This window comes from Haliotis rufescens, unplaced genomic scaffold, assembly GCF_023055435.1.
Source record: "Haliotis rufescens isolate VD_foot unplaced genomic scaffold, xgHalRufe1.0.p SCAF_5, whole genome shotgun sequence".
NCBI lineage: Eukaryota > Metazoa > Mollusca > Gastropoda > Lepetellida > Haliotidae > Haliotis > Haliotis rufescens.
In genome coordinates this window covers 8,917,654-8,941,433 of record NW_025964223.1, presented here as the reverse complement: position 1 = coordinate 8,941,433, position 23,780 = coordinate 8,917,654, and the positions used below count along the sequence as shown (strand labels likewise).

The following is a 23,780-nucleotide window of genomic DNA, read 5'->3' as shown; positions in this document are numbered from 1 at the left end:
CTTGTTGTAAGAGACCTGAAGGAATGGAATCAGATGGTCAGGCTTGCTGACCTGGTTGATGCATGTCATCGTATCCTAACTGCATATGTAGCCCCACGTTGGGCACCAATGTAGTGGCCATAAAATTTCTGAGTCCCATGATGGGATTCGAACCACGGACCTTCTGATCCGAGTTCGGACGCCTTGTCCACTTGACCAAAGAGGTTAACCCCGTCTGACAAGGTAAGGATGTCATCTGTGGGATGACTCCACGCCCCCTGCTACACATAGATTGATGTTCAGGATGTGGATCAGTGGATTGTTTATAGACCATACTCAAGTAGCAGGAATATTGCTGAGTGCACTGTTAAACAAGAAAGAAACAAAACAAATTTATTACTATTTATCATGCTAATGCAGGATTCTCATCCTGAACATTGTCAATTATTAACTTCCTATCACCCCTTTGAAGATCTGGGATAAAATTGGTCTTCATCAACAGATGCTTGTAAGAGGCGACTATGGGTTGTTGTAAAAGGTGACTATGCATGTTGTTAGAGGTGATTATGCTTGTTGTAAGATGCGACTATGCATGTTGTAAGAGGTGACTATGCTCGTTGTAAGAGGCGACTATGCTTGTAAAAGGCGACTATGCTTGTTGTAAGAGATGACTAATGTCATTTTGTACTTTCTGACTTGGTTGATGATGGTCATTGTATCACAATTGCGTACGGCAATGCTTATTATGACATATGATGTTTTTCTGGTCCAGACTATTTACAGACTAGCTTGAATATTGCTGTGATGTTGAACAAGAAACAAATGTGTTTTCAGGAAGAGAGAGTCTGAGTGCAAAGGTGCAGATGAAGACCCAAAGGCTAAGGATGAAGAAGAGGATAAGGAGGACAAGAAGAAGCTGATTGAGGAGGAGAAGGTGGAGGGGGGCCGGGTGAGTTGTGGTGGTGAACATAGGGACCATAGGAGAGACAATGTAGGATGTACCAAATGAGGCATGCACAGGGATATCAATAGGGAGGATCAGATTTTGCTGACATGACAAAGACTTAAGTGGGCTTATGTCATGGTCTGCTTTTCTGGCATCCATCGGCTTAGGCAGCTGTAATATTTCTCCTCAGAAACCACTGGACCAATCCATTTTCTTAGGCAGCTGTAATATTTCTCCTCAGAAACCACTGGACCAATCCATTATCTTAGGCAGCTGTAATATTTCTCCTCAGAAACCACTGGACCAATGCATTGTCTTAGGCAGCTGTAATATTTCTCCTCAGAAACCACTGGACCAATGCATTGTCTTAGGCAGCTGTAATATTTCTCCTCAGGAACCACTGGACCAATGCATCGGCTTAGGCAGCTGTAATATTTCTCCTCAGGAACCACTGGACCAATGCATCGGCTTAGGCAGCTGTAATATTTCTCCTCAGAAACCACTGAGCAATGCATGGCTTAGGCAGCTGTAATATTTCTCCTCAGAAATCACTGGACCAATGCATCGGCTTAGGCAGCTGTAATATTTCTCCTCAGAAACCACTGGACCAATCCATCGGCTTAGGCAGCGGTAATATTTCTCCCCAGAAACCACTGGACCAACCCATCAGCTTAGGCAGCTGTAATATTTCTCCTCAGAAACCACTGGACCAATGCATTGTCTTAGGCAGCTGTAATATTTCTCCTCTGAAACCACTGGACCAATCCATTGTCTTAGGCAGCTGTAATATTTCTCCTCAGAAACCACTGGACCAATCCATTGTCTTAGGGAGCTGAAATATTTCTCCTCAGAAACCACTGGACCAATCCATCATCTTAGGCAGCTGTAATATTTCTCCTCAGAAACCACTGGACCAATCCATTGTCTTAGGGAGCTGTAATATTTCTCCTCAGAAACCACTGGACCAATCCATTGTCTTAGGGAGCTGAAATATTTCTCCTCAGAAACCACTGGACCAATCCATCATCTTAGGCAGCTGTAATATTTCTCCTCAGAAACCACTGGACCAATCCATTGTCTTAGGGAGCTGTAATATTTCTCCTCAGAAACCACTGGACCAATCCATTGTCTTAGGGAGCTGTAATATTTCTCCTCAGAAACCACTGGACCAATCCATCATCTTAGGCAGCTGTAATATTTCTCCTCAGAAACCACTGGACTAATCCATTGTCTTAGGGAGCTGTAATATTTCTCCTCAGAAACCACTGGACCAATCCATTGTCTTAGGGAGCTGAAATATTTCTCCTCAGAAACCACTGGACCAATGCATTGTCTTAGGCAGCTGTAATATTTCTCCTCAGAAACCACTGGACCAATCCATCGGCTTAGGCAGCGGTAATATTTCTCCCCAGAAACCACTGGACCAACCCATCAGCTTAGGCAGCTGTAATATTTCTCCTCAGAAACCACTGGACCAATGCATTGTCTTAGGCAGCTGTAATATTTCTCCTCAGAAACCACTGGACCAATCCATCGGCTTAGGCAGCTGTAATATTTCTCCTCAGAAACCACTGGACCAATCCATTGTCTTAGGCAGCTGTAATATTTCTCCTCAGAAACCACTGGACCAATCCATTGTCTTAGGGAGCTGTAATATTTCTCCTCAGAAACCACTGGACCAATCCATCGGCTGAGGCAGCTGTAATATTTCTCCTCAGAAACCACTGGACCAATCCATTGTCTTAGGGAGCTGTAATATTTCTCCTCAGAAACCACTGGACCAATCCATCGGCTGAGGCAGCTGTAATATTTCTCCCCAGAAACCACTGGACCAATCCATTGTCTTAGGGAGCTGTAATATTTCTCCTCAGAAACCACTGGACCAATCCATTGTCTTAGGGAGCTGTAATATTTCTCCTCAGAAATCACTGGACCAATGCATTGTCTTAGGCAGCTGTAATATTTCTCCTCAGAAACCACTGGACTAATGAAGCTGAAACTATTTGTTTTCAAAATGTAATGAAATTTGGTGTATGTTTAGCTCAATGTCATTGGAATGAACATCATATAAAACTGTTTCAGGTGAAATGGAACGTGTTCATGACATTTGGTCGGGCTGTTGGACTGAAATACGTTGGCCTTATCTTCACCCTTTACGGGCTGTACGAGGCGGCGGCAGTCATCGGCAACGTCTGGCTGAGTGAGTGGACAGATGATGCCCAGCTAAATGACATGACAGCCCTACCGTACAACAGCACTGAGCGGTTGGACCGGAACAACTACTACCTGGGGATATACGGAGCCCTTGGGGCTGCACAGAGTGAGTGAGGGAGTTAATACTCTTCATATTTCAGTATATCATGACAGATGGCACTTGGAAGAAAGTCCACAATGATGAAAGATGTTGTTGTTTAACGCCACACTCAGCATTATTCCAGCTATTTGATGGTGGTCTGTAGGTAATCAAGTCTGGACCAGCCAATCCAATGATTGACGTCAGAGCATCAATCTACACAATTGAGATACGATGACATGCATCAACCATGTCAGTAAGTCTGACCACCTGATCCCATTGCTGAAAACCAAATTTCCCCATGATGCAGGGTGTAAAATGAACTGTTTTGGTGACACATATTTAGCATGGGTATATGATGCTGACAGATGTAACACTTGTGGTGAGTCATGATCCCACATCACACTCAAGGGATCTTTGTAGCTAGACACACATACGCTGGACAGCACTAGTTTTGGCTCTTATAGTAGTTTCTGAAATCCATAATTTAGCATTTTGGATGGAACCCATAGAAGTGATACTTGGGCTATGTTGATTCATCATCATGAAGTAAAAGATCGAAAAAAGACTCTCTAATCTGGACAAAATTTAGATAGTCTATGATCAGACAATCATTCCGACAGTGGATCCAATGTATAAAGAATATACATGTATAAAAGAGCATCTCTGAAACAACTGTTTCCACTAGAGGACAAACACTGGTGACCCGTGAAGATCCGGGGTAGAATAGGTCTTCAGCAACCCATGCTTTCCGTAAGAGGCGACTAACGGGATCGGGTGGTCAGGCTCGCTGACTTGGTTGATGCATGTCATCGATCCCAATTGCGTGGATCTATGCTCATAATGTCAATCACTGGATTGTCTGGTCCAGACTCGATTATTTACAGACCGCGGTGACGCGGTCATGTAGCTGGATTATTGCTGAGTGCGGCGTCAAACAACAAACAACAACAAACACTGGTACTACGCCAAAAACAGTGTGCATGTAAAGGGAAGTAACTGCATACTATAGTGGATCGCGGTTTTTTTAAGTATTGTAGCATTTCACTGCCAGGGTCGTGTGTTCAAGAGTTTTTTTATTTTGAAAATGGAAATAAAAACGAAACGTGAGGCGGACTTTGTGACGATGCAGCGGTGCCTGAGAACAAAGACTATGGGTTTATTTTAGTCTTAATTGCTCATTTTTTAATTTGGTGTTTCTTTTATCAACAAAGCTTTTTGAAGGCTCTGTCCAGGAGGTTAAGGTTCAGAAAAATAATTGTCACCCTGTGTGACACGTAAACCTATCATAATCAATGTAACTATCATCAACCAGTGTTTTAAGCCAACTCATTGCTGATCATTTTTTAATATTGGGTAATATGTGCACAACCACCAGTGGCTAAAGTGCTAAGGTAAATCCTGCTGGGGTATCGTGCAGGATGCTGAGTCCCCATTATCCCCGGTGAGGTGACCTAGCTTTGATTACTGTTGGCCTTTAGCCTCTGCTGTATAAATAATATGCATTGTTTCATGGAAACAATTAGTAACACAATAGACAGAAACACCTTGGTTGGATTCAGGATTAAACTTAGCCTTCTATGCTGGTCATAGAAGGTGACATTGGATTGGGTGGTGAGGAGTAATGGTGAGGATTAATGGCTTGGTGATTGCATGTTACAGTGTTAGAAATTGACACTAGTCCTATAGTCCTTGCCAAACTGCCCAATAGTTAAGGTATTTTTTAAGGGTTTTGCTATATGTTATTATTATAAGGAATAGTTGACTGAAACTGTTAGTTTCTACCATTGATGTTATCATACCATGATGGTCGGGATCACTGCTCATAAATGCTCATAATATCAATCACTGGATTTTTTGGATTCTAATATTGCCGAATGCTGTGTTAAACAACAAACAATCAAGATAATCCAGGAAACACATCTGCCGGGGCATCACTTTGGGCTTTCCTCCCACATTAAGCTGACACGCCGTGATGTGACTGGAATTCTGTTAAAAGCGGCGTTAAATCCAACTCACTCACTCACTCACTCACTCACTCACTCACTCACTCACTCACTCACTCACTCACTCACTCACTCACTCACTCACTCACTCACTCACTCACTCACTCACTGTTAAATAATGAATGATGATTTTTATACTTGATCATTTATACTTGTGCTTACAATTCACACGTTTGTGTAATACTTTTTGTTTTACGAAATGTTATATATTCTCGTTTCTCAGCTATCTTCGTCATGGGTTTCTCCATCACGGTCAGCATCCGTTCTGTACACGCTTCCCGGATTCTCCACACTCGCATGCTGGCCAACGTGTTCAAGGCCCCAATGTCCTATTTTGATACCACCCCTGCAGGTCGTATTGTCAACCGATTCTCCCAGGATATCGACACAGTGGACAACGAACTGCCACTGACATTTGAGATGTGGATAGATACAGCTCTCCTGGTCCTCGGCACCATCATCGTGATCAGCTACAGCACGCCCATCTTCCTGGCCGTCATCGTGCCACTGTTTATCCTCTACGTCTTTATACAGGTAGCAGGCCTCAAAGTTGCCACTAAAATGGTTGCCAATGCGACCTAAATTTCAATTTGTCTACTGTCTAAAATTCAGAGGTAGCCAAATGACTACCTTAAAAAATATCTTGTGGTGACTAAATTCTATTGCTACACATTGTAATCGCAAATAATTCATCCTAAAGTCAACAATGAACCGAAATACATAAAGATGAATGTAATTAGTATTTTATTTTTGTTGATAGTTTATTGGATAAACAAGGATATACCGATATAATCTAGTTACATAAATTGTATCATTGTTCGAGTCACAAATAACAAAAGTCAAGTACAGTTTCTACTAATATACAATAGTAGTTATTTGATAAAAGATCATTTCAAATGCTTTTGGCTACCTACACTATTGGATTGACTTCTTAATTTTTCCACTGGCGACCTGGAAAAAATTACTTGTAGCGATATGGCTACTTGATAAAAGTTTAAACTTTGAGGCCTGGGTAGTCCTTTCAACAAACTATCCAGTGTTGCTTGGAGAGTGGAGGGTAGTGGTTCAATCTCCAGCTGCATCAAACAGTTAAAAGTTGGTACTAGTTACTCTGCCTAGTGCTAGCGCTTGGCATTAAGTGGATAAAACAAGGGCTGGTTGGCACGGAGTCAGTATAATGTGTCTGAGTGGGATATCCATGTTAATATGCAACATGGTATCTCACTGGGCTGGTATTGTCAAACCAGCATTAATCTGTACTAGTGCAATCAGCCACACACATGCATGTCACGATATAACAATAACTGTATTGCACCTCACCTCACAAGCTCAAGTCGTGGTTACAGAAGAACATCTCCAGAGAAGCCAGAAATTCTACCCACCCCCAGAACACCTTTAACATCAGACAAGGGGGCACAGGTGGCCCAGTCATCTAAGGCGCCGCGATTCACTGTGCAGAGTTGCATCCCTTGGGCACGCCAGAAACCTATGATTGTGGGTTCGAATCCCGGTTCACCCTGATTATGTTTCTAGGTTTGTCAGCACCATACCCGTGCTCGTGGGTTTCACCGAAGTGGTAAACGTCTGAGACCTGCATCACTCTGGTCTTTCCTCCCACATTAAGCTGAAACGCCGCGATATAACTGGAATACTGTTAAAAGCGGCGTTAACCCAACTAACTCACTCACTCAGACTAACTACCCGGTAATCATGCCTGAGCCAATATCCAGACCTATAAGTTACATTCTCTGTAACAAAAGTGTACCTCTCCTTCCAGAGATTCTACATCCCAACATCTCGTCAAGTAAAGAGACTCGAGTCAAAGACGCGGTCACCTATCTATAGTCACTTTGGGGAGACCGTATCGGGAGCTAGTGTGATACGAGCATACGGGGTAGCTGATAGATTCATAGAGGAGTCTGAGAAGAGGGTGGACAATAACCAGAGGTTTGCCTTTGCTGGGTTTACAGCCAACAGGTGAGGGAAACTGTACAAATGTGATTATGTTTGTGTTCCTTGACTTTGTCTTGGTTAGTTAAGTCAACATTAGTAGTTTGTGAAAAGAAAATTGAAACTAACCACAAATATGCTCAAATTTGATAATTGATGCCTTGAAAAGTAGAGAATGAGTGAATTTGCTGCTTTGAACAGTAATGTTGGAGGAAAGCTAGAAGTATTACATGTCTAAGATATTTTGGGCAATAATCACTTCTGATTTTAGGGCCACTTCACATCATTTAGGAATAATTTGCAAATGATGACCCTGCCATATATATACAAACATATCTTCTGATCTACTAGGACTATTGGTAGACTCTCTCAAGATTGCCGATTGAGCACTATTTACACCAATCACTGTGTTAGAGCAACAACTGTAACAGAGGTTGAGGCTAGGGAAGGAGTAAACATCATGGGCTACAAGAATCAGTCTTCATACATAACAGATTCACCGGCATCTTCTAAATGCCACAAGTTAGATTAAACAATGGATGTTTTTTAGAGACCACTGATAGTTGAGGTGCAATTTCTTTGCCAGATGGCTTGGCATTCGTCTGGAGTTCCTGGGCAACTTCATCATCTTGGCAGCCTCCGTGTTCGCTGTGCTGGCCCGTGACAGCATCACTGGGGGATTGGTCGGCCTCTCCATCTCTTATGCCTTGGAGGTAAACGCAGAGATAAACCTGTTAATTAACTGTCATCCTCCAAAATATTTAAACGATTAAATTTTATCTTGGGTAATGACTACCACAATGATGGGAGTGAAATTGTTTATGGCATAAAACTAAAACTTTAAGTGCTCCTTCAAAGAAAGGGGACAGAATTGTTATTAAAATGTTTTTTAAATCTTCTCAGACTGATGTAAAGCATTTTGATAATCAGAATCTGATGTGTCAATAGGATAAAAGTTGAAATTTCAGTTAAAAGTTGAAATATGATCCGATGTTATTATTTTGTTAACACTGCTTTGTGCCCTGTGCAACAATCAGGTAGGCTTTACATGTAATCTACTACAAATTCAGTGGGTTATGTGTTATGTAGAGGAAATTATATTCAACAATTCTTCTCATGACTATTTTACAGATAACAGGGAATCTTAACTGGTTAGTTCGTATGACCTCTGATCTTGAGACACAGGTGGTTTCAGTTGAAAGAATCAAAGAGTATACAGAAATTGCATCAGAGGTGAGATTTGTTTTGTGCATCTTCCTTCCTACACCTAAAACACTCATGCCAGCCAGTGAACTTGCCAAAAGCAGCCTATGAATTCACTGACATGTTGTAGCTTAGTGGCACAAGTCATGGAATCCTTGACAAGTCATGGAATTTGAATTTAAATTTCCTGGGCCTGGAATAGTTTTGGAAACAAGAAAATTGTTATCAAGTCATGAAAAAATATTTTTATACCAGTAATCTTCCTGGCGAGTCATTATACGTTGTAAGAGGATTAAGAGGGGTACATGGGGTTTTATGCATCCTGATTTAGGGTTTATACCACAAGCTCGAGTTGTATAAAACCTTTCGAGGGACGCATAAAACCCCATGCACCCCGATTGATTCATCTTACCAACATGTTTTAATATGACATTGTTAAATAATTCAAACAAATTCAAAATTGACGAAAAACAGCTGTTTGATTGAGCTGAGGTTAGTTTGCACTGTGTCATGTGACTTTCATTGACTCCCGTAAAAAGTGGTGCAGCTTTTTGTTTTGAAGCGGGATATAAGGGATTTTTTCTTCCTCTCAGAAATCCATGTGCAGCCTGAGTTGCTCATGGGGGGATATTAGAGATTAATTTCCTTCCCCTAAGAAATTTATTGCCCTCCAAGGAAGGATACACAGTATTTTATCAAGATCACGTGGACCATTCAGATCTCTTCATTCTGACATGGGGGTTGTATAAGGAAATTTGTCAGGCTGATGTATTAATGCAATTACCGTCTTCGACGTAATATGCGCCCCGCTCTAATAAGCGCCCATGGCGATATTTGCTAATATATTGGCTAGTGAACAATTATCACCCCTTCTGATTGATCAATGTAGACAAGACTTGTTTATTCGCTATTATACGCACTCGTGTGTTATATGCACCCTTAATTATGGGCAATTAAATTCTGGAAAAATATATCTCTCGTATATAAACATTTCAGGCTGTCAGCATAAACCATGAAATTTATCTTTCAACTCTGTTTTTTTTTCACCAAAATAATATTCTAATAAGAGCCCCCTATTTCTAATTTTGAGAGCACCCTGGGCGCTTATTACGTCGAATACATTATGTTCATCTCAACTTTTCTTGCATGACTTTATTATTTATGACATATTTGACTGCAGATACTATCCAGTAGACAAAATAAACTTGCAGTCTCCCTGTTCCAGGCTCCTTGGTCCCTCCAGGAACACTGCCCCAACCACGACTGGCCACAGTCCGGGGTGGTGAAGTTTGTGGACTACTCAACTCGCTACAGACAGGGTCTTGACCTGGTGCTTCGGGGCATCTCCTGCACCATCAACTCAGGGGAGAAGGTGACTGACTCTCACCACTACCTGAGATGTTATCCCGGGATATTTGTAGACTTTACATCATTTCATCTTTTCCATATGTGTTTAGTTTTGAATTTCCATGTTACTTACATGATAATCTTTATAGAAGAGTAATTTGCCATGGCCTGAATTAATTATTATTTTGTTGTTCCAATACTACATGTGGGCGGTCCGGTAGCCTAGTGGTTAAAGTGTTCACTCGTCACGCCGAAGACCCGGATTCGATTCCCGACATGGGTACAATGTGTGAAGCCCATTTCTGGTGTCCCCCGCCGTGATATTGCGGGAATATTGCTAAAAGCGGCGTAAAACCATACTCACCCACCCACCCACCAATACTACATGTAATTCTGAAGTCAAAATAGAAACAAATATTTTAACTCGTTTGGGACTGATGTATCAAAAGTTAAGTTGTGCTGATAAATAAAAAAATGAAATGCCAATATAAAACTTTCTTCAGAATTACATTTTTTTATCAAAAAGCTGATCGTAATATTGTTGTGCATTCCAGACTGTGGGATGGGAGATAACGACAGACAGAATTGTTGATTGTCATAACATCCTTGTGTATTCCAGACTGTGGGAGGGGAGATAACCACAGACAGAGTTGTTGATTGTCATAACATCCTTGTGTATTCCAGACTGTGGGAGGGGAGATAACGACAGACAGAGTTGTTGATTGTCATAACATCCTTGTCTATTCCAGACTGTGGGAGGGGAGATAACGACAGACAGAGTTGTACATTGTCATAACATCCTTGTGTATTCCAGACTGTGGAAAGGGAGATAACTACAGACAGAGTTGTACATTGTTATAACATCCTTGTGTATTCCAGACTGTGGGAGGGGAGATAACCACAGACAGAGTTGTTGATTGTCATTTATAACATCCCTGTGTATTCCAGACTGTGGGAGGGGAGATAACTACAGACAGAGTTGTACATTGTCATAACATCCTTGTGTATTCCAGGTGGGCATTGTGGGCAGGACAGGTGCAGGGAAGTCATCTCTGACCCTGTCACTGTTCAGGCTGATCGAGGCTGCAGGAGGGCAGATAATCATAGACGGAGTTGATGTCAGTACACTGGGGCTGCATGACCTGAGGAAAAGACTTACTATCTTGCCACAGGTAACTGAACAGGATCAAGGCTGTTGACCAGCACTGCTTAGCACAGGACTGCTAGACGGTAGACATCAGAACTCAGGCTCCATGATCTGAGGACACTTTCGAATATGAAATCAAATTCAAAAGGATGGCTTTTTTAATCATAACATATGTTGGTTAGAGCTCCTTCCCTAGAAATGGATTCTAAGGTTTTTAGCTACCTTGCTAAAATAATGGGGGGGTTTGAGGGGTTTGGTGAAATGTGGCCCTGATGGATGTCACTGATGAGATTGCAAGCCATAATGGAACTTGCAATGAAAGAATTGCTGTGAAATTCAATTTTTGATCCTATTAAACCACAACTGCAAGCGGGGTAATTTTCTGCATATTTTGAGCTTCATCACCTATTGTACAATTAGTCACTTTGTCGTGTGCTGCTATGTTAGTAGCATCAAACAAACATGGAGTATGAATGCTTTGAACTGTGCAAGTCAAAATCTTGTAAACACCGGAACTTGCTTTACGTTTTTCATTGTAACCAAGAGAAATAGTCAGAAATGGCGATAAAAAACTTTGTTGTGAGTGATTTTGCATCAGTCATGCTGTCACACAGGATGGAAACATTGACAATTTCTGTTGAAGTTACCAAATCATTGTAATGTATCTATTTTCTAATTCCCTACATCTTGCTACGATACTCCCATGCATGTTATAAAAATAGAGCCATTATATCTCTCAAATAAGAGCTGCTATTTTAGTAGCATCAAACAAACATGGTGGATTGGCATCCTGTATTCTGTAGGTACTTCTTGCATTTGGCCTACGACTATAGGTGCACCCACATGTCTTTTAAACCATGTTAACTCAATGTTTGAAGGATGAAGTCAGTATTTCTGATCGTTTCTGTAAATGGTCCTATGTAATATACTTGTCCACAACATGTACTGACTTGCCTGCCAGGACCCTGTGTTGTTTGCTGGGACCCTGAGGATAAACCTGGATCCCTTCAACAAGCACAGTGACGGCCAGATCTGGACAGCCCTGGACCATGCCCACCTGAAGACCTTTGTCCAGTCTCTGCCGGACAAGCTGCAACATGAGTGTGGGGAGGGAGGCGAGAATCTCAGGTACATCAACCTTCAAACTTCACAGTAGGCCGCTGACCCGAGACTACCAAATTGTGCGGGGGACAAGTGAAAATCCAATGATACTTGCCCTCATTGCCTAGAGTGTTTGAGGGCTGTAAGCCTTAACCATTTCTCAATGTTTCAATATTGCTAACGACTGGAACTAAATAAAACTGACAGGAAATGTAAACATGGTAAACGTTTTTGTCTTGTTCAAGCAGGACTAGCTACAAACTGTGAGGACTAGTGAAGTTTTCACTGGTCCTTTGGACTAACCACAAAAGACACATTTCTAAGAACACATGGATGGTTTCCGCACAATTCAATGCTAAAGAAGCAATAACCGTATTGCAAAATTAAAGTAAAGGAGATACAAAACCTAGACTTCCCTACAATGGACAAGTGTCAGTAGTGAGTGAGTGAGTATGGTTTAACGCCGCTTTTAGCAATATTCCAGCAATATCACGGCAGGGGACACCAGAAATGGGCTTCACACATTGTACCCATGTCGGGAATCGAACCCGGGTCTTCGGCGTGAAGAGCGAACATGTTAACCACTAGGCTACCCGACCGCCCCACAAGTGTCAGTAGAGTGTTGACCTGGGGCTATGTGGCAGGCACTGTGCAAGGTAAAGACTCGCAGATGCATGCAGATGTCAGGGGGAGTTGTGTTATATTGTCACTTGCAAAGATGTTGTACCTCCAGGGAGTACTTCACCAGAGATGACATAGCCTAAAATTTGTTGTTAACCCCCAGACATAATTTCTTATTAAAGTGTTTTGAGAGTTTGTACAGCCAGGGGTGTTTGCTGTAACTGATCCCCAGTGATTGTTTATACACCCAGGTGTTACGTGTTGCAGTGCCAAAGATGGACTACTGACTTTGTCTGTATCAGTTTCTTGTATAAGGTTAAACACAGCATTGTTAGTCTGGTAATGCTTTAACAATGAGAGATGTAGTGATGCTAGTTAAAATTATCAGCACTCATTTCTCAACAATTTCCCTCTGCTTCTCTGCTAGTGTTGGCCAGCGGCAACTACTGTGTCTGGCCAGAGCTCTCCTCAAGAAGACCAAGATCCTGGTTCTGGACGAAGCTACAGCAGCCGTTGACATGGAAACGGATGACCTGATCCAGCAGACCATCAGGTCAGAGTTCAAGAACTGCACCGTGCTGACCATCGCCCACAGACTCAACACGGTCATGGACTACGACAGGTGAGGAGGCAGTATTGGTTTAAGAAGCAGATTGTAGTACAATATCTGGGTGCAGATACGACTATGTTGTCGGGAGTAACAACGGAAGACCCTGAGTGTTGCATTTCCTATTACGCCTGTGGATGTATCTATGAATGGAAAAGCTCATTGGACACATAGCCCAGTGGTCCTTTACAGCCAGGGTCGGCAGGGTGGGGGTTTGAATCCCATTGCTCTGAATATGATCCTTACTGACAGCACGTCAATGTACACAGGGGCTTCACCAGTGGAAAACATCTGCAGCCTGTCTCACTGTAACTTTCCTCCAACTTGAAGCAAGCATGTTATGATACAACTGAAGTACTACCTGTATTCAGAGTGGAATCAAATCCACCCCAATCAATGAGAAAACGTAATGTTCATCTGTGATGTAAAAGATTCTAATTTTGTTCAGATTAAGGTCTGTCTAGTTTCTTAGGCTTTCCAGAATCCTATGATCATGGGTTTTAACCCCAGGTTTAACGTTGTTAAGAATCTTGGTTTGTCAGCTTCATACTCATTCTATGTGATAAATGTTGAAAGCCTGCATGACATCAGGCTTTCCTTCCACATTGTTGTTATTGTTGTTGTTGTTATTATTGTTGTTGTTATTGTTGTTGTTATTATGGTTGTTATCATTTGATGATGATAATGATGATGATGATGATGATTGTTATTATTATTTGCCCCCAGGATTTTGGTTCTGGACAATGGCAAGGTGGTGGACTTTGATTCCCCCCAGTCTCTCCTCCAGCAGCCTGGCGGGGTTTTCTACAGGATGGCCGAGGATGCTGGACTGGCCTGAGGCAGGTGCTGCTGTGCGTTGATGCTGTCAGAGTGACGAGACTGAGGTCATGTATGACCGCTGTAACTACAGGATGGCCGAGGATGCTGGACTGGCCTGAGGCAGGTGCTGCTGTGCGTTGATGCTGTCAGAGTGACGAAACTGGGGTCATGTATGACCGCTGTAACTATGGGAGCAGAAGGAAAGACACCATTGAGATGTTTTCTGTAAATATTAGCTGCCGCAGTGACAACACGTATTGACTCCTGTATATCTTTTAATAATATTTTGATTGTTTAGTAACGAGCGAATACATAAGTTTGGTATTAAACTGTGGTTTGCCTTATATACTAAATATATATCTCAGTTTTCTGAAGTGAATCATGTTTTGTTTTCAATCTGTAAGCTGGTACGTTGGTTATGAAGTGACTTCATAATGGTCTTCCTGGCTATTTCCCCACATTATTAATGTGTACTCCCATGATTCTGTGATAGAAGACACAATGTCTGAATATATTTGGATTGGAGAATATTCAGTAATATACCCAATTTACAAATTCGAATTTACAAATCCATTCTTTTTCAGAAATTGCTTCAGTAGAATTGCAACAGGCAAAAATGCAAATTTGATTGCTACCTTATTCCTTTATGGGTTTGTAATTCATGATCGTGAAGAAAGAAATCCAACACACCTTTTGTCCACCATTTCCTAATTTTTATTTTATGTTTGACACTGCTGACCAGAGTTTGGTTTAGAGTTCAGCACCAGCATATTCTGTCGTTGTTGTTCTTGGTGCCGTTGTACAAAGCGATCTTAGCGCTAAGGTGATCGTAACTCCCGTACCTTAACATAGACTTACAACAGTCATAGCGCTAAGGTTGTTTTGTACAGCGGCACCCTCCCTGTTCATTAGTAAGAAGTTTCATGCAGCTGTCAGGAGGAGGCGGAGTTTTGTCTGCCTTACATTTGCCAATTCGTAATCATGTAATTTTATGACAGTATGTATGACCAAATGTGTTGTTTACTTGTTGTATACTCAATCACCTATGTTATGTCTGCTTAAGTCTGCATGGCTGCATCACCCTTCCCACCCATTGTCTCTGCGTATGATCAGGTAATCCTCACTGGTCTGGTTATCCGAGGGGGGAAACGATACATCGGTGCATCGTGAGGTTTCATTTGATGATATGATTCACAATACTTTTTCTTCTGTATCGATAAATTCCTTACTACTTTCTTAATGACCCCTGGCATTTTTGGCCATCAGATATCACAAAATGTGTATTTTAAACCTCCTCTGACATATTTCTTGTCTTGTGTATCGCATCATGACCTATGTATCATAATACGTATCATATCATGATTTTGCTGTATCGTTTCACCTCTAGACATATGGTCATCTGATTACCTTTCCTCCTCCAGGGTCACTGGTGGTCATACGTCTAAGTCACAGTTATTCACTGTGCAGAGTTATTCCCCTTAGGCACACCATCCTACGATTTTGGGTTTCAATCCCAGATTCACCTTGATTTGTCAGCACCGTACAGGGGCTGTGGATTTCAAAGTATTACTTACCTGAAGACTTTCGAGATTTCCTCCTCTGTTTATCTGACACACTGTCATATAGGGGGCATGGGTGGCCAAGTCGTCTAAGGCGCCACGATTCGCTGTGCAGAGTTGCCTCCCTTGGGCACGCCAGAAACCTATGATTGTGGGTTCGAATCCCGGTTCACCCCGATTATGTTTCTAGGTTTGTCAGCACCATAACCGTGCTCGTGGGTTTCATCGAAGTGGTAAACGTCTGAGACCTGCATCACTTCGGGCTTTCCTCCCACATTAAGCTGACACGGCGTGATATAACTGGAATAATGTTAAAAGCGGCATTAAAACCTAACTCACTCACTCACGCACTGTGATATAACTAACACTGTTCAAACCTGAGTTAAACAATTGCTGACTATCTTCATACATATTTGGAATAGACCGGGACTCCATTCTGCTCTCTGGTGCTAGGTTGAAGTCAAGGCATAGATTCTGTAATCACTGCCCGGTCACTCAGTAATTAGAGTAATCATTACATGCAAGAGTGGTATATTACACAAAGATGTTTAAGTAGACAATGAAAGCATTTTTGTAATATCTTGTACCCGACTTGCCAATGGCACAAGCCTGATGTAATAGTCCCCTTTGGGAATGTAAGATTTTACTGAATCCAACTATGCTTGTCGTAAGAGGCGACTAACAGGGTCGGGTGGTCAGGCTCGCTGACTTGGTTGATGCATGTCATCATATCCCAATTGCGTGGATCGTTGCTCATGATATCAATCACTGGATTGTCTGGTCCAGACTTGATTATTTACAGACCGCCGTCATATAGCTGGAATATTGCTGAGTGCAGCGTTAAACAACTAACAAACTGAATCCAAACATCTACAGGGCTGGCTTTATAAGGGGACACTTTGTTTGGCATATAATATAATGCATTTTCATTGAACCATAATTGTGCAATATTTTGCATCTGTTCCTTTATTTATGGCCATCTTAATCTTGTAAGGGACCAGAAAACAACTGGTATTGTTGATATTGTGAGGAATGTCCCATGTCGTCACTGGGTACGATGACCTGCATTAAACCAGGTCATGGAGTCTGACACACCATCCATTTATACAAGCAATTATGTTACTGGAGACCTATCCTAACCAGAATCCCCATGTAGAAAGTAATATTATCTTAGCATATTCATATTTACACATGCTTTGTTAAATTTTAAATGTGACCAGGGTAGGAAGTCTAATTTGCCTAAATTGTACATTACATTAGGCCTTTTATGTTTTATCAGTTGTTTTACACAATTTTGAGTAAAAAATTCAACGTTGGATGTCGGGTCAAAAAAAAGTTTAAACTTCCAGATTACGGCTGGTAGAAACTTGTAGGTCAAACTTTTAGGAAGTAAGATTGCAAAACAATATGAAACTATAATTGATTCTGGATTTTTTAGTTAGAATATAGATTTGTATGCATATTATTCGCCATTTCTTATGAACTGTGGTGATACAATCTTGTGTTGTTATTAATTGCACCTAATTGTAAAACTGTTGTCAAAAACACAAAATTGTTTTTAGAATTTAAGGTCTTGTCTGTCTGTCTCAACGAATATAATAGTCAAACAGAGCGTAGTTTGATAAAGGCTCTCTTTGGTCCACTAGATCTTCATAATTTAAGAAATGAGGAAATCTTTTAGAAATAGTAAATGTAGCATCAAAATGTTAACATGGTTCACAGTGGAAAAACTGAATGATGTTTAATTGTCATGTTATTTTTCTGTTGTTTTTTTCTGCGTATTTGCGTAAAATACCCCCCAAATCTATTCAAAACCCAATTGTTGCGCAGTGGAACTGAATATTTGAGCGTGGTTTAACTTAAAATGAAAACTAATCTAAACTTTGTATGACTTACCTTTTTTGAATGAATCCAGGAACTAAACGTGATAACCTATTATAAAACTATGAAGATCTATGAGGAACTAAACGTGATTACCTGTTATTATGTGAAGGAAAGATGAATCAACCTCAAATGAAAGAAACTAAATGCTAATTCTAACAGTTACTCCTAAGGGAGTCTTAACACTGTCTAACACTGTCTAACGCCATCTATCTAACCCCATCTATCTAACCCCATCTATCTAACCAACGAACTCTCTAACGAACTCTGGCAAACTTTCTAACCATCTAACTAACCATCTAACGAATGGTCTAACGAACATTCTAACGAACTGCGAACTATGACCAAGTCTCTCTCTCTCTCGCTCTAACCATCTAACTAACGAATTCTGACCAAAGTAACTAACTGATGCGCGCTACCGCCTTATATTTGCTCACAACCCTCACATTTCACGTGCAGTCACAGCCATACGTTGGTGCGTTCAGGCGATGCGATCGTTATGCATCGGGTGCGTTTTGGAGAACAGATTCTTTATTTAACACTAACACGAGTGCACGTGAAGCGCGATCTATAGGCTCCGGGTGCGTTTTGGAGCACACTTTTAATGAACGAACATGTCTTCAGAACATGCCCCCCTCCATGATAGATCCATGTCTATCATGAAAACCGACTAAACTTAGAAGAAACTGAAAGGAAACTAAATCTATGAGTATGTACATTTGTTGCTGTTATCCAATTTGACAATTGCAGAACTCAACTCCATTCAAGAGGGCAGACCTTCGTGATAGGTCTTTTCAAGACTGTTTTGCCAACTTTAACATCAAGAACACGAACGTGATCATCCTTTCCAGGATACGTTTTGAGAACTCTGCCAAGAGGCCAAACTCCACGAGGAGTATCTGGAGATACCACAATGACAACGTCATCGACCTGTATATCTCTGGATGGTGTGAACCACTTCTTTCTGATGTTGAGAGTCGGGAGCCACTCCCTCATCCATCGTTTCCACACATGTCTGATGAGTTCTTGAACTCTCCTCCATCGCTTCTTTGGGCTGAACGAGGTAGAGTCTAACTCTGGTGCGAAATCTCCACCCATCTGACCATGTAGGAAATGGCTGGGCGTAAGAGGCACATCATCCTTTGGATGTGCACTTTGATAGGTCAAAGGCCTAGAATTCAGAAGAGCTTCAGCTCCTGTAAAGGCTGTCATCAGCTCTTCATCACTGACGTCACCTGAACTCAGTATAGCATAGATAGCCCGTTTTGCTGACTTCACTAAAGACTCGAAAACACCTCCAAAATATGGTGCGTGTGGAGGATTAAACAACCACTTCACACTTTTGTTTGCCAAGGTTGACTTAATCACATCCGAGTTTAGTCCTGAAATGAGCTGCTTCAGCTCCTTTGCAGCACCAACAAAGTTGGTTCCGTTGTCCGAGATTACCTCCTTTGGCATACCTCGTCTGTGAGCCATACGAAACAGGGCATTCAGAAATGAATCTGTGTCTAAACCGAATGCCATTTCTAAATGAACCGCTCGGGTTGACAAACATGTGAAAAGGCAGAGATAACGTTTCTGTCGACTCTTGCCTTGACCCTGTACAGTGAAAAAAGGACCTGCATAGTCCACACCTGCTGTCACAAATGATTTCATTGTACACCTCACTCTGATCTTCGGTAGGTCTGCCATTATCTGATGCGCTGGTTTGGCTTTTTGTCGTCTACACCATGAACATTCTCTTTCCCACTGACGAATTTCCTCTCTAGCTGAAATAATCCAAAACCTAGATGACACTGCTGATAACGTACTGTTCGTACCTGTGTGCTTGACCTGCTCATGGTAAAACTTGACAATCAGTTTGGTGACCCAACTATGTCTCGGGAGTATAATGGGAAATCTGGCACTGAATGACAATACGTCAGCAAATCTGAGTCTCCCTCCTGTCCTCATCAACCCATTTTTATCAACGTAAGGCTGTAAGCCAAACAACTTGCTGTTTGAAGGCAAGTTTGATTTCCTCATCAGTGACGAATAGTCATCAGAAAATTCTTCTCTTTGAGTCCTGACCATAATTGTAGTTTCGGCGTCCTCAATTTCTTCAGGATCAAGTTCACCCTTTTTCCTAAGTGAATATGGAACCCTAGCGTTGTTCAGAAACCTATAGATCCATGCCGACACTCTACACAATCTCTTCCAACTAGAAAATCTAGCTGGCGCTAATCTCCAAGAGATTGGATCAGACTTAGTAAACATGGCGATGTTTACTTGCGAAGGTTTCTTCAGTTCTGATGTCTCAGTATTGTCCATGTCAATGGTCTGCTTCGGCCATTCGGTTTCATCATGTGTCACAAATTCAGGTCCATTCAGCCATTTCTCTGTCAAAAGTGCTTCAGCATCTACACCTCTACTAAGAATGTCTGCAGCATTCAGTTTGGATGGAACGTATTTCCAGTGACTGATGTGTGTATGCTCCTGTATGTATCCAATCCTATTTGCTACAAATGGCTTAAAACATTGTCTTTTGATCCACCACAGTACGTTCTGGCTGTCTGACCATAGCGTTGCACGCTGCAAAGGTAATTCTAATGCCTTTGTTATAGCCAGTAACAGTCGTACACCCAGAACTGCCGCAAGCAGCTCCAATCGAGGCATACTAACTGCCTTGAGGGGAGCAACATGGCACTTGGAAGCAACTAGATAACTAGACTTTGTGTCATCTTCACGATTGGTTACTAAATATACCACAGCTCCAAATGCTGCCTCTGAAGCATCTACAAATGTGTGCAACTTCATCTTTGAAGTATCTAAGCTAACCTCAAGCCCCCTTGGAATTTTAACAGAACACAACTTTTCAATTTCAAGGTACCAAGACCATGCTTTTTGTTCCAGATCTGGACTGAGGGTTTCATCCCAGTTAACACCGGATATCCACATCTCTTGCAGAAGAACCCTTGCCCTAATGATGAATGGACCTAAGAACCCAAGAGGATCAAACAGCTTAGCAGTTTCTTTCAAGAAGTTCCTCTTAGTCATCTTAATATCCTGCTTTAAGGACATGAAAGAAAATCTAAACTCATCTGATTCTGCATTCCACAGTAAGCCCAGTGCTTTCACAGATGGCAATTCACTCATTTGAATATTAATCTCTTTCAATCTATCCTCTTCTGGTATTTCTTGGAGAACTTGCATGGAATTGGAAACCCACTTACGAGCGTGCATACCTGCTGTACTCCACAGCTGTTGCAGCTGTTTGTAAAGCTCTATAGCTTTGCTATTTGTGTCAACGGAATCCATATTGTCATCCATATATGTTGACTTTTCCACGGTTGCTGCAGCCAATGGAAGTTCTTTCTCCATGGACTTAGCATGTTCCTGAGTGATAAACTGAGCTAAAAAGGGGGAACAATTTAGTCCAAACACAACCGTTGAGAACTCAAATACATCTGGCTTTTTGTTCAGATCCATAGACCTCCAAAGAAACCTTAGATATGGACGGTCATCCTGAGCGACTTCAATTTGAAGGTACATTTCAGCAATATCGCAAATGATTGCAACAGGATGTTTGCGAAACCGCAGCAAGATCTCGAATAGATCATTCTGGAGTTTTGGTCCTTGATGAATGACATCATTCAGAGATATGCCTTTATTCTTTGCAGATGCATCGAATACGATTCTCACCTTTGTTGTACTTCTGTCTGGTTTTATGACATGAAAATGTGGTAAGTACCATTTACTTTGATCTACTTCTGTTTCAGGTACTTTTCAGATGTAACCTTTTTTCAGGTATTGTTCTATGACTTCATTGTAGGCTCCTGAAATCGTTTGATCCTTTGACAACTTCTTTTCTAAATTAAGAAGACGATTGTATGCCATGTCATAATTGTTTTTCAGATTCTCATGACCCTCCTTCCATGGAATGCCAACCTGATATTTGTCTTTTCTGTAAACAAGGGACTGTTCTACAGCCTTAACTGCATTATTCTCATCAATGCTTCTAATCGATGTCAAACCTGAAATGCTTTCAGACTCCCAAAATGAGTGAATCAAAGATTCAATATCTGTATCTGCGATGGCTTCTATTTCTGTATTTCTGATGAAGAAGGAACCTGCTACGTGTGTTGTTTTGTCTGAACCTGATACAGCACCAACACAGGTCCAACCTAAGGGTGTCAACCGAGCCACAGGCTCTCCTTGAGCTCCACGGACCTCTTTAAGAGAGGAATGCAGCTCTAAATAATCCATACCTAACAGGATGTCAACTCTTGGACGAGAACTTACCTTTGGAAATTTTATTTTCGTCAAATGTGGCCATTCCTTGGCATGTTTGCGCCAATCAATGACTTCCATTCTACCTGTTACTTTGGTAGTTGTCAAAGCTGTGATGTTCATGTCAACTGAACCATCAGTACTTTCTAAGCCGATATCAGTTAGCATACTATCAAATATTTCCTGTTTTTCATTGAGGACATTGACTGACACTTGCTGTGTCTGACCTTGAACACCAAGTTCTGCTGCTACATCCTCGTTGATGTAAGTATGCGTGCTGGCATCATCCAGCAAGGCATTAACCACCATTCTGTGCTGACCATTCTTAAGGATAACAGGAACTGTCCTAAGTGAAAGGTAATGACCTTCCTGCTTAGAAGTTGCCATGGTGATTGTTTCTGACCTACCTGCTTGTGGTGTTCTTGTTGTATGTTTCATCTCTACATTACCACTGTCGGCCCTAGCACTGCTTGTAACTTTGGTTTGATCATGAAGTAACCTGTTATGATTTGCTTTACAGCCATCAATCCCACACTTCAAAACTCTGCTACACGATCTTCCCAGATGACCGATATCAAGGTAACGAAAGCATAAACCTAACTGTTTTGCCCTTTCCCAGCGTTTAGGTAGGCCAATAGATTTAAACTCTATGCAATCTGAAGTGTCATGATCTGAGTCATGACACACATGACATTGCCTTGCCCTAGGTTTATTATGTGTGATTGCAAATGTTCCTTTCTTAGAACTATCTCTCTTGTCTGTTGTCTTTGACCTATCAGCTATTCCATGTTTTACCTCCGAGGCTATCGTTTGGAACTCTGCTTCCTGCAGAATCCATTCCCTAAGCGTCTCAACAGACTCTTGTCGTTGGTGCTCAAATAACCATCTGTGGAACTGAGTAATCATAGGCTCATTCATTTTCTTAACCAATAGTGAATACAAACATCCACTACCAAGTTCCTCTATTTTATCAGATTCCCTCAGACTGACTACAGCTACATCAAGCATGTCCGCAAATTTGTCCATATCCTTAGCATTCCCTAATCGTATTGGCTTGAAATTGTATATTTCTTCCAATTGTAATGCTACCTGGCGTCTCTTGCCGCCATATTTTCTGTCCAATCTCTCCAAAGCTACATCATAGACTGAAGCACTGTGACCTAGCCTTGCAACTATGTGTGCCGCTTCTCCAGAAAGGTACTGCTTCAATTGCAGAAGTTTATATTCATTGGTGGCTGGAGCTTTATCAACACATGCTATAAAAGCAGACTTCCAGCCTTCATATTCTCTGACGTCACCAGAAAATACTGGAATGGAAACTCTCTTCAATTGTTTCCACATATCTTCACCTAAATTGTGTTGCCTAGATGACTTACCTGAAGTTGTATAACACCCTTTTGTGTTATCTGGGACTGGTGTCCGTTTCATATCCATATATGACCTTTGTTGAAAATGGACTAACTTGAACGCAGCATGTTTGTAACCTTGGTTACTGATTTGCCCAGCGCCATCACTGTCCAAGTCTGCATCGTGCAACAAACCTTTACAGCTATCATGCGACCGATTCGCATCGAATTGGCGAGACCTTAACATTTCTGACTGAATGCTTTTTGCGTCCGAACTAACATGTGATCTGTCCTTAAGAAATGCTTCAGCCTTATCAAGGGCAAGTTCAATTTCATCTTCAACAGTTTCTATCTCCTTACTAGTTTTCTTAACTTTCTCTAGGTCACCAACCCAGTTGTAAGCTTCTAGTAATTCCACTATGAGACCTATAGCCTTGCTTTGCAGAAAACTTACCTGATCAATTAGACTCCTAATTGTCTTACGATCTGGTGTCTCAAGTTCAACTAAATTCAACAATTTGTTCTTTGATTTTGTCAAAGCTGACTTTGAAATAGTTTTCTGATGCTTAAGTTTAGCTATCTTTAGCTCAAGTTCAGAATTGTTCTGTTTTAGTCCTACGTCTGAAGAAGCGTACTGTTCCAGCGCTACGTCTGAAGAAGTATCCTTTTCTACCTCCGCCTTACTCGCAGACCCTAACTGCGACAT

At 41.5% G+C, this 23,780-nt stretch overlaps 2 protein-coding genes across 2 annotated transcripts in view; one reads left to right on the top strand and one right to left on the bottom strand.

Moving 5' to 3' along the window:
* Window positions 1–15,742, top strand: part of LOC124110357 (multidrug resistance-associated protein 1-like) — a 53,167-nt gene extending 37,425 nt beyond the window's left edge. Inside the window, exons 20-30 of the mRNA XM_048383918.1 lie at window positions 814–928; window positions 3,008–3,245; window positions 5,448–5,758; window positions 7,002–7,201; window positions 7,761–7,887; window positions 8,306–8,407; window positions 9,603–9,749; window positions 10,738–10,896; window positions 11,833–11,999; window positions 13,021–13,215; window positions 13,927–15,742. Coding sequence (XP_048239875.1) covers window positions 814–928; window positions 3,008–3,245; window positions 5,448–5,758; window positions 7,002–7,201; window positions 7,761–7,887; window positions 8,306–8,407; window positions 9,603–9,749; window positions 10,738–10,896; window positions 11,833–11,999; window positions 13,021–13,215; window positions 13,927–14,038 — 1,873 coding nt within the window. The 3' untranslated portion in view covers window positions 14,039–15,742. The remainder of the gene's footprint in view (window positions 1–813; window positions 929–3,007; window positions 3,246–5,447; window positions 5,759–7,001; window positions 7,202–7,760; window positions 7,888–8,305; window positions 8,408–9,602; window positions 9,750–10,737; window positions 10,897–11,832; window positions 12,000–13,020; window positions 13,216–13,926) is intronic.
* Window positions 15,743–18,212: 2,470 nt separating this feature from the next.
* On the bottom strand, window positions 18,213–23,780 carry LOC124110328. Its single transcript, XM_048383811.1, has 3 exons — window positions 23,529–23,780; window positions 21,815–22,052; window positions 18,213–20,851 (listed from the first exon to the last, which is right to left on the bottom strand). The coding sequence occupies exons 1-3, from the start codon at window positions 23,778–23,780 to the stop codon at window positions 18,213–18,215; spliced, it is 3,129 nt and encodes a 1,042-aa protein (XP_048239768.1).